The following is a 13,806-nucleotide window of genomic DNA, read 5'->3' on the forward strand; positions in this document are numbered from 1 at the left end:
CGCCTCTGCAGGAGACCCCCCAACACTAGCAGGTAGGTCTGATTCGGTCTCTATGGGGTCACTGCTCCTTCCCCTGGGTCCCGATGCACACACTACTTTGTGTGTGCTCTCCAAGAGTGGAGTCTCTGTTTCCCCCAGTCCTGTCAAAGTCCTGCAATCAAATCCCACTAGCCTTCAAAGTCTGATTCTCTAGGAATTCCTCCTCCCATTGCCAGACCCCCAGGTTCGGAAGCCTGACGTGGGGCTCAGAACCTTCACTCTAGTGGGTGGACTTCTGTGGTATAAGTGTTCTTCATTTTGTGGGTCACCCACCCAGCTGTTATGAGATTTGATTTTATTGTGATTGCACCCCTCCTACCGTCTCACTGTGGCTTCTGTTTTGTCTTTGGATGTGGGGTATCTTTTTTGGTGAGTTCCAGTGTCTTCCTGTTGATGATTGTTCAGCAGTTAGTTGTGATTCCAGTGTTCTCGCAAGAGGGAGTGAGAGCACTAGTATTTCTTTTTTGACCCTGGAGTTATTTAGGAGCAATTTCTTAAATCTCTCAAGCATACATAGTTTTCAAAGTTCTTTGTTATTTCTAATTAATTGCTTTGTGATCAGGGAACATGTCTTGTTTGTACATATTCTTTGAAATTTATTGAGACTTTAGAGACAAGCATGTGGTCAACTTTTTAAAATGTTCTTTTGATATTTAAGAAAAATATAATCTCCATTGGATTTGGGGTTCTGAATATGTCCAATAAATCAAGACTGTTCCTTGTGCTATTTATATTTTTACTAACTTCTGCTCTATTTAACTTATTGAGTGTTAAATCTCCTGATTGGGTTGTAGATTTGTGAATTTTTCTCTGTAGTTCTACCCACTTTCGATTTATGCATCTTTGAGACCATTAGATGAGTACATGTATTTTATGTACCTGGTGAATTTCTTCCTCTACAAAACAGATAATAATACCTATATTATGAGGGTTGTGACAAAATATAAATATCTTACATAATTTTTATCACATTTATATCATAGCTGTGAATCACTAAGAATAATGCCTAACACGTCGTGAGTAGTAGAAGATAATGTAGTCTCTTCTGGCTTCCGTTGTTGGTACTGAGAAGTTTGCTGTCAGCCTAATAGCCATTCCTTTCTGGTGACTTTTAAATTTCTTATTGCTTGCTCATTTTTGTCATTCCATGCTTTATTTCCTTAAACATTTCATACATAGTTATTTTATATTGTTTTTGATAATGCAATGTAGCATCTGAAGATACTGGGAAGTCTAAATCTGCTATTTCTGCTATTCTTGCTGATGTTTGTTTCCTTGTGTTTGTTGCTTTTATCAAAGTTCTCCAGAGAAAGAACCAATAGAACATATAAACACCTCACCCTCCATCACATCCAAAATCTCCTTCTCTGGTATACCCTACCTCAGTGAATGACATTGACAGTTGCCCAAATTGGAAATCTGAGAGTCACATCATCATCTCTTTCTTACCACCATATCCAGTTAATCAGGGTAAATTGATTCTATTGTATATCTTAAATCTCAAGTCTGTTCACTTTCCTGTTGTCCTACAATCTATCCTAGTCTAGAGCACTGAGGTCTCCCCATGTCTAATCTTACTCTTCCACTCAACATGATACGTTATTTGAATGATCCTCATAAAATGTGAATCTAATTATGTCACTTTCAGATTAAAACTCTTTCAATTTTTCCTCATTTCCTTTTGGAATAAAGTTTAAGTGGCATGTCATGCTTTACAAGTCCCTTCATTAACCAGTCTCTCTCTACCATCCCCTCTTCTTGCACTCTAAGTTTCAGCCATCCTAAATCTCTTTTGGCTCCTCCAAGGTGGGATGCTTTTTCTCCTGGCCTCTACACCTGCTGTTATTCTCTGGCCACAAGCCATCATCTCCAAGCTAACTCACTAAGTCTTCAGTTCTCAGCATTAAGTCTCAGTCTCAGCATTAAAGCTTTCATCCCTGCTCCACATACCAGTCATCCCCACACACCCTCTAGAGCTGTTGACTGGCTTGGCAACTACAGTAAAGAAACCAGAGTTGGTTCTATTCGTCTCTTTTGTGAAGGTTGTTCCTATGAGATGATGCAATATAGACAGAAACCTAAGCAGTGCCAGAATTCCTAGGATTCGTGTAAAAATAAGCAGAAAAATCCAACAGCACCAGCAGAGTGAGAATAGCACGAAACAGCCTTCAAATCATGAAATAACTTTAAAAAGTAGACTTTTATGGAGAAAAATGTCAGTAAGCACAGATATTATAGCACTACAAGATTATTTCTAAGACCAGTGACTTAAAACAACAGCAAATTCATGATGAAAATGATTCTAATTAGAAAGTTAATCTGATTCAGTAATAACCAAAATAGGATCTGCAATATGACTTTCCATAATTTCTCAAGTAAGATTCCATCTAATAGTACTGTTTATACTTAACATACACTCACATTCATTTCTTACAATTTGTTAATTTAAGTTTCAGCAAGAATACTTTTTAGTGTTTGGGTTATCTTAATATATGCCAATTATTTTGTAAAGGCTAAATAATTTAAGGGTTAAATTACTTAAGTGAATTTTCAGTAATAGCATTTTTAACAGAATAAAAACATGCTTCTTTTGAGAAAATAAAAATGTACACTAAACAACCCAATACAAAATTTTAATAAAATAGAAAGGAAATTTGAATCTTATTATGCACACATGCATGTGTGTGAATTTATATATATATGTAGTTTGCAATAGCAGAAATATACTTCTGCAGGATGTAAAAGGTACTCTAGAGAACGAGAAGCACAGGATATATACATTATAAGGGCAAACTCAATAAATTAGTTAAAATTTTATCACTCAGTAATGAGAGACCAGTTTACAGTGATGTGGCAATGGTAGCAAAAGTAGTAGGAAGGAGCTAGCACTCAATGTATCTAATAAATAAAGCTTAGTGATTCATTAAATATTATGATACTGTACAGGATCAAAACTTTCAACACTTATATAGATCTTTAACTGATATCTTTCAGATAAGCTAAATAATCTAGGTAGGTAAGAAATTGCCTGCTGACATCATATTTTAAAGGAATTACCTTGCATAGGGAAGTCTACTCAATACTCTGTTATGACCTATATGGGAATAGAATCTAAAAGAGTGGGTATATGTATAACTGATTCACTTTGCTGTACAGCAGAAACTATACCACAACATTGTAAATCAACTATACAATAAAAATTAATTTAAAAAAAGAATTACCTTGGAAAACTGAAAAAGCTTCATAAGAGCTGCACAGATCCAAAATATAATATAGTCTCCAAAAATAATGGAAAAGATTGGTCTACCGTCTTGCTATCATTCTGGCTGCACTTTATATCTTCAAAAAAATTTTCACAACTAGGGTATATATCTGGACCCTAACAAGTTTATAAACATTGTAAATATGGCCCATTTTCTTTGTAATTATCTTAATGTGCTTTTGTGTAAAATGATTTACTAAAATATTTTTTTTAATATAAAAATTAAGTACTCCCACCATTTACTTTATCTCAGAAATTAGACTTGCAGTTGAGCTCTAGAAGTATTGAGTAGTCATAGGTCATTTCATGTAGTCTCAAGGCAGAAGGAAAGTAACAGAAAGATGAGCATCAGTTTTACAGTAACACACAACACCCAAGATATGGATCTAAAGATTAAGCACATATTCAATTATTTATTCAATGTATGTGACCTTTAGAGCTCACGCTATTTCATTTGTTCTTTATCTTTGATAGGATTAATTGCATTTGATTTTTGTACTAAGGCGAAAGACAGACATCTCCTTTTCCTTGGCTTTAATTAGTCTCAAATTTAAGAAGAGAGAATAATGCTCATTTCATAAAAGGTTAACATCGATATTAGGACAATTTTTTTTCTTCTGACAAATCTGTGCTGTGTTTATATTAAAATAAATGTTTAAAAATACTAATCCTGAGCAAGAGTTAAAATAAGAACAGTTTTGACTAAAGAATAAAATTCCTTCATTGTTAAACCCAAACAGCTTTAAAATTCAACCATGGGATATAAAGTCAGTAAGACTGGAATTCAGACTTCTGATGTCCACGGCAAACCTGAATGCTCTGAGCAGAAAGAACACACACACATAGTAGATTTAAAAAAAAAACAGTAAAAAGCATCAAAAATTGATGCACCTGGATTTTGTTAAATATAACAAAGGTTACTCAGTCCTTCATGGATAAACCTCGCTGGAGAACAGCACTGAACAGTATACTGCATTGAACAGATCCCTCAGAAAGGCCACGCTGGATTTCTTTTTTTTAGATGGGCACAGACTTTCCCCCCCCAAACATTCAAAGACATAAAAGACACATTTGGAAGTACAATAGGAATCCTGTTTTTTGGTGGGGTTTTTTGTTTTTTGTTTTTGGGGTTTTTTTCAGCTGCGCTGCTCGGCTTGCAGGATCTTAGTTCCCTGATGAGGAATTGAACTCTACCAGGGATTCATGGCAGTGAAAGTTCCGAGTCCTATAACCACTGGACTGCCAGGGAATTCCCGTTTTTTGTTGTTGTTGTTGCTGTTTTTTAATCCTGTCTTCAAGAAAGGAAAAAGTTCTGGACACTTAGGAAACTAAAGTGAGTCACTTGAGTTTTTAGTTATAGCTCCCCCCTCATGAAAAATAAGAGCCTTCTAGCCAGCAAAGCAGTATTATGACAAAGTATTAATATTTATACACCAGTAAAGGCATTAAGTAAGGGCTTGGCAACACAAGTCAACTGAAACCAAGCTCTAAGGATACTTTTAGTCAGTGTGGTGAAAGTGCATGGGAGTGGGAAACTGCCGGCACAGCAGGGATCCTCTCACAGTGTTAGGGCCTGTCCACCTGGGTGCAGGCAGTTCCAGGTCAGCGTGGTGAGCACTAGGCAATGACATCGACACTGAGCACGGCCCTCGGGCCTTCTTCAATATGCCTTTTCTTTTATTCCAACTGTCTCTCTTCCTCTTCATCTGCTTCTTCAATGACCTGAATCTCATCTCCTTGAGGTAAGGAAGAATTCTCCACCTGCAGTTTATTCCCATCAGCTTTACATTTCTCTTCTTCCTCTATGATTTCCTTCCATATCTTGTGGTTTTCGGTGAGATGGTGCATTAGCTGACAAAATATTTGCCGTCTGCCTTTCCTTCTTTGTGGTTCTGTGAAATTTAACACACGTGTGTTCTAATCATATCAATATGATTCAATCATTCAATAAATATCTGAGTGCCTGATATATATTCCAGGCATTTATCTAAGCACTGGGGTTATAGTTATGATAAGATTAAAATAATCCTTGCACCATGGGGCTCTCTTTCTAGTGGGAAGACCAAGATAAGCAAAGAAGCAAGATACTTGTGTGTTAGACGGTGTTAAGTGTTATGGATAAAAATAAAGTAGAGAGGGGATTAGGGAAGATGGGGTGGGGTGGGAGTTTCAAGGAGAAGGGAGGATGGTACTGAAATTTCAAATGCTAAATAACAATGCAAAGTTAAAAACCATCCTTTTTAGGGATTTTTTTTAATGTATTGAATTAAACACAATTATCAAAATTTTGGTGAGTACAAATAATTTTCAGAAGCCAGTCACCTTTCCCAAGATGACATCAGATGGTAATGCCATAAGATTACTCTTCACTATGCTACTCCTGAATACAAGGTAGGATGGGGGAAGTACTTTGTTATCTTGTTCCAAGCTATCTTATCTGTTCTGATTTATAGCATGTTTGGGAAACAAACAAAAAAATAATTAGCTAGATATAATTTAAATCCTACTTTAAAGAGCAAATAACTGATTTCATTTTTAGTTACAAAGGTGACAAATGTCTTTTTCATTTTCCATTTATACTCACTGATTTATATAGAAAAACTATGCATTATGGTTTGGTAGTTCAAAGCCATAATGCCACAAAACTTGGTTTTCCTCTTAGAGTCAGAGAATGTGTATTTTCCTCTTCTCCCAACTGTGTTGAATGAACTATTTCCCAAGTTTATATGAAGGGCATGTTAACAGGGGAGGGTGGTGTGAAGAGGGGTTAGGCAAAGGAGGACTAGCCACTAGGACCAGCCCCCTCACATAAGTTCAGATTTGGCGACAGCCGCATCATGTATGCACAGGTAGAGACTGCTGAAGAGCACTGGCTGGAGGACAGCACCTCCAGAGATGCTACTTTAACTAAGAATGCTTGTTGTGTGACAGCATTTGCGTGGTACCCAAGCAGTAGTTACTCAAAGGGAGACTAATCAGGCTGAACATTTAGATAGTAATTACTTAAGATATAACTACTGAATCTGTATCTTAAAAACAAAGATTCAAATCCAAATTAAATGGACATTTGCAGTTAATTAATCACATTAAAGAAATGATAGTATCCTTATATCTTACTAGGATTTAGGTTGTCTTCTATTTCTTCATCCTCTGTATCTAATTCTTCACCATCTTCTTCATCGTAACAACTTTCAGTATCATCATCCTCTTCTGCTTCTATCCACTGACCCGGTAGCAAACCAGCAGCATCATAGGAGTTACACAGGGGACCCACTATGTGAGTGATAAAAGATTCCTGGAGTTTTGCTAGTTGAGGAGAAGAACGATCCATGAAGGGACTGACGGGCAAACCAAGATTTGCTTCTTCATCTCCCTGATCATATTAAAAAGAAAAGTATACCTTTAACTGTTGAAATAACAACCACTGAGCTTTGTTAAAATTATCTTGAAGTTTTTTAATAAGCACAGTCTAACTCAAAATAATTTTTACAAAGAAGTATCAATGAAATTACTCTGTCATTCCAACTCAAAGAATTTCTCTACTATTTGAGAAATCCTGAACAAGACTTTATTCTCACACCCCCAGTCAACCAGTACGGTTGATATTCATGTAGCAAGAAAAATATACATCTTTTAAAATAAATTCAGCAAATTTGCTAACAAACCAAAATTATATTAATAGAATATATAAATTCTATATAAATTACCAAAATTCTATAATATCAAATATAGATCCTCTTTCTCCTATGGGGAGATAGTATAATGGAAACATTTTTGTTGTAGTTGTACCTCAAATGTACAGAGTTGAATTTTGCAAATGCTTTTCAATGCCCTCCCTTTTTTTCTAACAGCAGAACCCTTTAATGAATCTAAATCAGAAAACTCAGTATGTAAAACAGACAAAAGCAGAGCTATTGTGGTTGAGGTGAGGATTCGCCCCAGCTGCCTGCCCTGTGATACCCTCCCACTTGTGGTCCCTAGGGTTCTGGAGAGCACAACTGGAGATCAGACAGATGTGGTTTCAAAACCTGCTTTTGCCACCTACTACCTGTGTGGTGCTGGGCAAGCTCTATGCCCAATTCATGTGTAAGATGTGAATAATAATCTACAGGGTTGCTATAGGATGAAAAGCAATATTATATAAAATGTTGAGCACAGGGCTGAGCAGTCCCCAAACGGTACTATTAACATTTTAGCGCCTACTGTCTGAACTGGTGGAGGGTGAATACTCTCCACAGTGCACAAGTTCTGCAGGCAAGCAGTGTCTATCTGTGCTGAGCCAACAGAGCCCTAAGGAGACAACCAGAAACTGTCCCATGATTAACTGTCCCATGATTAAAAATCTTATATGGCTTTATCTTCTGTGAGGATGAAAATTATTAATATTTACAAAAAATATCCAGGTGGGTTTATCCACAGGATTCTACAGTTTCATACATTTGACTTTTAAATAGGAGTTAGGCTTTTCTAAGCCCATGGCACATAATGGCTATAGGAGTATACATAAAGATAGTATAATTAAGGTAATAAAAAGGTAAAAGGTTGGGCCAGGTTAGAAATTTGCATTCATATCTGAAGAAGGCTGAATAGCAGAACAAGACTGAGAAGGAATTCTGATGGTTTTGATGAGGGTTGATTTTCCTATAGGTTAGTACATTTAACCTTCACGACCACTGTGTGGTAGGGTTATCAGATGGCATTTTTCTCCTTTGACATAAGAATAATGAAACCTAGAAAGATTAAGCGAAACTGTCTGAAATACTATATTGTTTTTAGTGATCTGGAATTATAATAGTTTATTGAGCACTTATGTGTCAGGAACTGTTCTAAGAACTTTACATAAATTAATTCATTTGATCCTCACACAACCTTATGAGGTAGGTACCATCAATATTCCTATTTTCTCAATGAGGAAACTGAGGCACAGAAAGGTTAAGTAACTTACCCCAGGTCACATTGCTGGCAAGGAAGAGGAGCCAGGATTCAACCTCAGGCATGGCTTCCAAGTTTGTTTAATAAGAATTAATTCTCTATACTTTAAAAATATATTATAAAATGGGTCTGAATGAAATTTTCTAATGTTCTTTCACTGAATTAGTGGGTTTTCTAAAATTGGCATATACTACCACTTATTACCACTGTTTGTACAGATAATATAAAGACAGCATTTTCCTTAGCATAAAATTCTTTTGTGAACATGAACTGAAGCCTGAGGCAGTCTTCAGTTATCTTTGAGAATGAGGATGGGAATATGCAAACACTACTATACATACTGCAGTCTACAAATTAGGGTAAATATTTATAACCATTTATTACCCCAGATTACATATAATTTAGTTCAAATGTATCAGTGAAAAGTATTCTAAGATTGTTGCTAAGATTTTACTAATCTATTTTCATGATTACACAGTATGGTATTTTGTTGACTTGTAAACAGCAGAGTAAACACTATTGTATTGGGATGTTTAGCTAAGGTGGGTGAAAGACACTACATTTACTGGTCATTCAATACAATCTGGGTGTGACAAGGTATAACAGATAAGTGTGCAGTTTATAGGCTCAACTTCATCACTCCTACTAGAGTAGCAACTCATGGTAAAGAAAGCCCTGTCACAGAAGTCTCACTTGGTAGACATCTTGATCTTTCCTGATTAGTAGGTCTAGTAAGGATTCCCAAGGAATGCAGTTCCAGTCAAGAGGATGTATTTGTTATTCCGGAGATAATGAAATATTAGGCTTCTGGGGAAATCAGTATTTTTCTACATTGTAGGGAGCCTCAAAATTGGACAGAAAAGTGGTAAAGACTGCAAAGTGGTAGGATTATTTTAAAGACAAGATTAAAAACATATGAGAAAAGAGCATGTTTATATTTTTGAAACTTGAAAGCCACTAAGTATCCACTTTGTCCCCATTTCTAGCGCTAATTTCTTACCCTCTGCCAGGACTTTTAAAGAGTTGATGTATCTAAGGCAGTCTTTCTATAGCAGAGTTGAAAATGGGTTGATACTTTAAAAATACAATCTAAGTATACCCTGAATCAATTAAACAACTTCTTTTGGAAATAAATTATCCTAGGTTATAGGTTTTCAGGATTGAAAGGGACCTTGGAATCAATATGTAGTGTTTCCTTAGCTCTAGACCGGAGTACATTCAACCCACTCCAGACTGGCATAAACTATTTTTGTTTTTAAAATTTGAAGATTAATTTTTTGTTTATTTATTTATTGTTATTTTTTAAATTTTTGGCTGCGTTGGGTCTTTAGTTATGGCACGTGGGATCTTTCGTTGTGGCGTGTGGGCTTCTCTCTGGTTGTAGTGTGTTGGTTTTCTCTCTCTAGTTGTGGCGCACAGGCTCCAGGGTGCACGGGCTCTGTAGTTGTGGCTCGCGGGCTGCAGAGCGCGTGGACTCTGTAGTTTGCGGCACGCGGGCTCTCTATTGAGGCGCGCGAGCTCAGTAGTTGTGGCATGTAGGCTTAGTTGCCCTGTGGCATGTGGGAGTTTAGTTCCCTGACAAGGGATCAAACCCACATCCCCTGCGTTGTAAGGCAGGTTCTTTACCACTGGACCACCAGGGAACTCCCTGTTTTTAAATTTTAGAAACAAAGGCAAAGGAGCTGAGAAAATATTAAGACCAGAGCAAATGCAACTCATTTTTGGTTAAAGCAACTCATTTCAAGCATTTAATGTAGGTATCCAAACCAAAAGGGTGGTGTCTTCAGATGGCAGCTCTTAAAAGTCCCACCAATCTCATGTTTCAACTTACCTGCTCGTAAAATTCATTGACAATGCCTTCTGTCCATTTCAAATGCAAGTCTCGAACTTTTGTTGGGCCATTTATATCTGCCAGTTTGATGCACACCTGGCATACTAACAGGCGATCATTTTCATTACTCCATTCTATACCATTACTGTTTACATCATTGGCCTAGTTTGGAAAAACAGAATTATTTTAGGTGCTGAGGGCACAGGAGTTTTTTGTTTTGGGGGGTTTTTTTTGGCCACCCCGCACGGCTTGTGGTATCTTAGTTCCCCAACCAGGGTTTGAAACCACGCCCTCGGCAGTGAAAGCGTGGAGTCCTAACCACTGGACTGCCAGGGAATTCCCCAGTTTTTTGTTGTTACCAAATTGTCTTAAAACTGTTTCCTGTCCAAAGGACAGGAAGGAATTTCAATAAATGCTTCTTTTAATTGGTTTGTGCCATAACATGTACCTCTACGGGTTACATTTCCCTTTGAAGTGTCATTTACAGTTTTGTTTCAATGGAAGTAGAGCACTGTACAAGCAGAACAACAAACCATGGGTTTCAATATTTGTGATTACCAGAGAAAATTGTAATTTGTGTATATTATATATTATACACATTAGTATATAATACGATATAATATAAAATATAAATGTATATGCAAAAACAAATCATATAAGAATTACAACTATTTTTATCTCAAAAAGGAACACTTAAGGATCTAACTGTAAAAGACAACATGATATAGTTGAAAGAACACAAGTCTTAGAAGCTAATCTCTATGGTTTTAAATCCTGACTCAGAATGATTTACTAATTCATTGCGTAACGCTGGAAAAATTACTTAAGCTCCTTGAGTCCACCTTTCTTCATCTATAAAATAGGAAAAATCAATCTAGCCATATTGCCATGAGGATTAACAAATGAAAAATGCACAGTTCATAGTAAATGCTAACATTGTTATTTAAATAAATGCTAGTTATCTGGCAAATTACCATGCCTTTCAAGAACTCAAATTTCCTCTTGTAAGAAATAAAGTGAATAGGCCAGATCAGTGGCTTTGGAACTTTTTTGTGATGGTAGATTTTTTTTGGCATCTACCCCCCCTCTTTTTTCTTTTTTTTTTTGGCTCTGCTGCATAGCTTGAAGGATCTTAGTTCCCCGACCAGGAACTGAAGCAGGGCCATGGCCGTGAAAGCCCTGAGTCCTAACCACTGGACCACCAGGGAATTCCCTGGCATCCGCCTCTTTTGTTAAAGGAACTCTTATGTAGACCACCACTACAGAAAACAGTTAAAAGAAAGGCGAGCTCTTTAGATTGAAATTGTGTAGTCTAGGGAATTCCCTGGCTGTCCAGTGGTTAGGACTCCACACTTTCACTGCCGTGGCCCGGGTTCAATCTCTGGTCGGGAACTAAGATCCGTAAGCCTCGCCAGGAGGCCAAAAAAAAAAAAAAAAAAAAGAAAGAAATTGTGTAGTCTAGAGCCCCACTCATGTGACATTTTTCTGAGAGACTACAGAACAGAAATCTCTGAGGAACACAGATTCAAAAGCTTTGGGGTAGATAATCCTTCACCTATAAAAACTTCTATTTACTCTGACTTAAGCACTTAAATGAATTTTTATTAAATAAAAATAAAAGTTAATAGAGCTATACAGTGATGAAATAAGTTTAAAGAAATTTCAAATTTCTTGCTGATTTTTATAAACATTTTATCAATATCACAACAGTGACATATATAGGTCTCCTTCCAGGAGGTTGAATCTAGTACTCCTTTGATACCTGTTCCTCTACCCTGAAGGTACACCTTCCTTTAGGGCACACATGTTATCAAGAAAACGATTTCCTGCCTGCAAAAGGTGGGGCAGCCTTCCCTCAGGAATCTAAAGCAGTGGTTCTCAACATTTTTTCACCCCAACTTCTGAGGGATAGAACGTGCTCCCATTAGTACCATCACACAAGGGCAGTGATTCTCAATTCCATAGTGAATGTGAGCTCAGTGAGGACAGGGACTTCCATCTGTTCATTCCTTATTCTTCACTGGGACGATTGCATGCAGTGGGCAATCCCAATAAACAGTAGGTCAATGAGTGCCTTATTCTCACGTACTTCTCCAGTCCCACACCAGCCAGTTAAACACTTAATAATATAAAGGGAAACAGGTGCAGCAAAGTAGGCATAACTGGCTTCTTAGAAACACATCTTTAACTTCATAAAATGCCTTACCTGGCACTGTGCACAACTTTCTCAAATCTGTCCCTAAAAGCTTCAACTGACATAATTGGAAATGTAGCAAGCAATAGTATTTTTGGACATGTTATAATTTTTTTAAAAGATTGGCATATATATTGTATTATGTCAGATTTATCATGACTTCATGACTTCAGATTTATCATTCTAACTTAATGTTAAAAAAAATACCTTTTGGAATGGCCTAATCAGTTAGGTAATCTGATTGATAGAACCTGGCCATCCCCTAAAGAAAAGTAACTTTTCAATTACCAACCCGCTTTTTTGCCCAGTATAACTTCCTGTCCCCTTGTGCCTATAAAAGTCTTTCATTTTATACTGGTCCTTGGAGCTCCTTTCTGTTAGACTGGATACTGCCTGATTCAAATCAGCTTTTGATCAAATAAACTCTCAAAATTTAAAAAAAAACAAAACAAACAAAAATACCTTTTGTCAGTAACACTGACAATAATTTCTGCTTTTGAAACCAGGAATTAATTTGCGTAACAAACCTTGGCATTGAATTCAGCAAGGAAATCAAAATGCTTTTTAAGATCTGTGGCAAGGATTGCTTCAATGACTAAAAAACGAAAGCGCTTGAATTGCACATTATCAAGATTAAGAAGGAAGTTGTATTCTGGACGAGAAAGATACAGATTCCAGGCTGATGCAGCATGATGATTTTCCAGAACAGATCTGTCGTTGTACAAAACTGCCTAAAAAGGAATAAGAAAAATGAGGCAGGCATCTCAAAGATACTGAACTTTAATAATAAACAGAGTTAGGATCAGGTTGGAAGAATACAGTGAGTACCTACTACATGCCAGGCATGTTAATACCTGTAAAGAAGGGCTGATAATTTTATAAATGAGTAGACTGAAGTGCAAAGAGGATAAGGTACACCTTTCCAGCATTCACAGCTAGTAAGCGAAAGGGTAATTTGTCTCCAAAGTTCATCTTTGCAGACACCACGCTGCCTACCAAGAGATGTAAAGTTGATATTTGAGGTCAACTTCATTAAATCAGTGAACCTTCTTAGATAAAGCTTCTGTTAATAAAGTCATTAGGGACAGAGAGAGCAGGTTTAGGGATATATTACTGTTCTTTAGCCAGCATGGAATGAACAATGGTGGTGACTGAAGGAGAGGAACCTGGAATACTGTGCGTGGTGAGTCAGAGACCCACAAATATGAGAAGGGCACATCCTATACTCCCAACTGACACAGTGCCTGGGAGTCAGAGAAGTATCAAGCAGGTAAAAGCACAAATTCTCTGGTTCAAGTGGTGTAGATTTATTCACTTTTTTTCCACTTCACTCTAGTGGAAGACCCTGAGGTACTACCTCAGTAGTCTAGGATTTGGGAATACAGATTTTAAAAACCACTGGATTATATAGAATTTTTAAAGCTTCTTCCATCTCTAACAAGCAAGCAATTTTTTAAATTATTAAATAAGCATAGTAATTATTAAAAGAACTCTCATAGCCAGTGCTAAAGGCTGAGAATAAAAATTAAAACATTGTCCCTATTTTCA

The 13,806-nt window shown here is 36.9% G+C and overlaps 1 protein-coding gene across 1 annotated transcript in view; it reads right to left on the minus strand.

The window, feature by feature from the left end:
• Nucleotides 1-4,558: 4,558 nt before the first annotated feature.
• The window catches only part of PDE3B (phosphodiesterase 3B), a 168,940-nt gene continuing 159,692 nt past the window's right edge, over nt 4,559-13,806 (minus strand). Inside the window, exons 13-16 of the mRNA XM_082341422.1 lie at nt 12,786-12,989; nt 10,065-10,226; nt 6,419-6,674; nt 4,559-5,193 (exon numbers count right to left, since the gene is read on the minus strand). Coding sequence (XP_082197548.1) covers nt 4,979-5,193; nt 6,419-6,674; nt 10,065-10,226; nt 12,786-12,989 — 837 coding nt within the window. The 3' untranslated portion in view covers nt 4,559-4,978. The remainder of the gene's footprint in view (nt 5,194-6,418; nt 6,675-10,064; nt 10,227-12,785; nt 12,990-13,806) is intronic.

The sequence above is a fragment of the Balaenoptera borealis genome (assembly GCF_965194805.1).
Source record: "Balaenoptera borealis genome assembly, chromosome: 11".
Lineage (NCBI taxonomy): Eukaryota > Metazoa > Chordata > Mammalia > Artiodactyla > Balaenopteridae > Balaenoptera > Balaenoptera borealis.